Here is a 1,654-nt window from a genome sequence, read left to right as displayed (position 1 = left end):
TCTGCAGCCTCAGGGACAAGGGTATCATTACAGCCCGGCTGCTCCGAGAGAAGCCACTTCAACCCAGCCTGGAAGACGGGTGGCTCTCGGCGGCGCAGCTAGACATCTGGGACCCCGAGGACCAGGCATCTGGGACCCTGAGAGCCGGGGATCTGGGACCTCCCCCCAAGTCCTACTCACCCTGCGGCACCACCGGCCACGGCTCCCATCACCCGATCGGCTCCCTGCCGGGCTTCAGCAGCTGGGCTGGGAGCCCATCCCCACCTGCGGCGACAGAGGGGCACGAGGAAGGCAGGTAAATGGGGGCCAGGCAGTCTGGTGCCCGCTGCAAGGACAAGGGCCTCCCGGGGCGGGGCGTCCTGCGGGGGAGGCAGAAGTTCTCCCCGTGGGACGATGCTCTGCTCTCGGGGAGGGACCCGCGGTGTCTGCTGAAGCGGGGCCTGCGGCACGTCAGTTTCAGCCTGGTCACCAAGGGCATGACAGATGCTCCCGACTTCCTGTGGAGCCTGTCAGAGGTGCAGAAGCTCAACCTGTCCCACAACCAGCTCCGGGCCCTCCCGCCCGAGGTGGGGAAGCTGACACGGCTGGTGGTCTTGAACTTGTGCGGGAACCGCCTGAAGACCCTGCCCCGGGAGGTCAGCCTCCTCCAGAGCCTCAAGGTCCTGTTTGTGCACATGAACTGCCTGACGGAGCTGCCGGCAGAGCTGAGCGCCTGCCGGAACCTGGAGGTCCTGAGCCTGTCGCACAACTTCCTGTCCCAGCTCCCCGCCAGCCTCGCCGACCTCTCCCGGCTGCGCAAGCTGAACCTCAGCCACAACCGCTTTGCGCACATCCCTGTCTGCGTGTTCTCGCTCAGGGAGCTGGACTTCCTGCACGTGGGCTCCAACCGCCTGGAGAACATTGCCGAGAGCATCCAGTGCCTGGCCAGCCTGCAGATCTTCATTGCCGAGAGTAACAACATCCACACCTTCCCCCGCTCCCTCTGCCTGCTCACGAGCCTGGAGCTGCTGAACTTGAACAACAATGACATCCAGACCCTCCCCGAGGAGCTCTACCTGCTGTGCAGACTGGCCAGGATCGCTTGGAACCCCATGGACAAAGGGCTTCACATTTCCCACAACCCTTTATCCAAACCTCTGCCCGAGCTGCTGGAGGGGGGTCTGGAGATGCTCTTTAGCTACCTGAAGGACAAAAAACACACCTGACGTGGGCGCCGGAGACACCAACAGACTTAGCCGGGTACTTTCCTGGTCTAAACCTTCTCCTCTTCCTGTTTCTGTGGGTCGATGCTTGTGCTATTATTTGCTAAATCACACTGAACGCCCCTTCTAAGGAGGCGTTTGCTTTTAGCTCTGTATGTTCTTAATAACCCGCATAATACTATGTTCATCTCCTTCTAAACATTAATTGAAAGAGGACTTGGGTTTTCCCCAAAGAGAAATAATTCTGATTCTTCTGGGGAGCGGTGGGATTCAGCCTTTGGAAGGGAGGACAGCAGGTCTGATTCAAAGTCAATCAAAAGTGAAATATTTGCTAAGTATGTGCAGTGGGCCAGGTACGATATAGGAGGCATTGACACCATCTGGTTTCAGCCCCTGAATTGGCAACGTGGGTAGCAATGGCAAGACATGCTCCCACCTCAGCCGCCATCAAG

The 1,654-nt window shown here is 59.1% G+C and overlaps 1 protein-coding gene across 1 annotated transcript; it reads left to right on the top strand.

Annotated features, from left to right (window-relative positions):
* The first annotated feature begins 299 nt into the window (after positions 1–299).
* On the top strand, positions 300–1,205 carry LRRC30 (leucine rich repeat containing 30). The gene has a single exon (XM_060029498.1). The coding sequence runs from the start codon at positions 300–302 to the stop codon at positions 1,203–1,205; it is 906 nt and encodes a 301-aa protein (XP_059885481.1).
* The last annotated feature ends 449 nt before the right edge of the window (positions 1,206–1,654 follow it).

The sequence above is a fragment of the Delphinus delphis genome, chromosome 13, assembly GCF_949987515.2.
Source record: "Delphinus delphis chromosome 13, mDelDel1.2, whole genome shotgun sequence".
Classification (NCBI taxonomy): Eukaryota; Metazoa; Chordata; class Mammalia; order Artiodactyla; family Delphinidae; genus Delphinus; species Delphinus delphis.
This window is presented reverse-complemented; position numbering and strand designations above follow the sequence as displayed.

Coding starts and splice junctions, on each gene's coding strand:
- LRRC30 (XM_060029498.1), top strand. CDS start 300: ATGGGGGCCAGGCAGTCTGGTGCCCGCTGCAAGGACAAGGGCCTCCCG.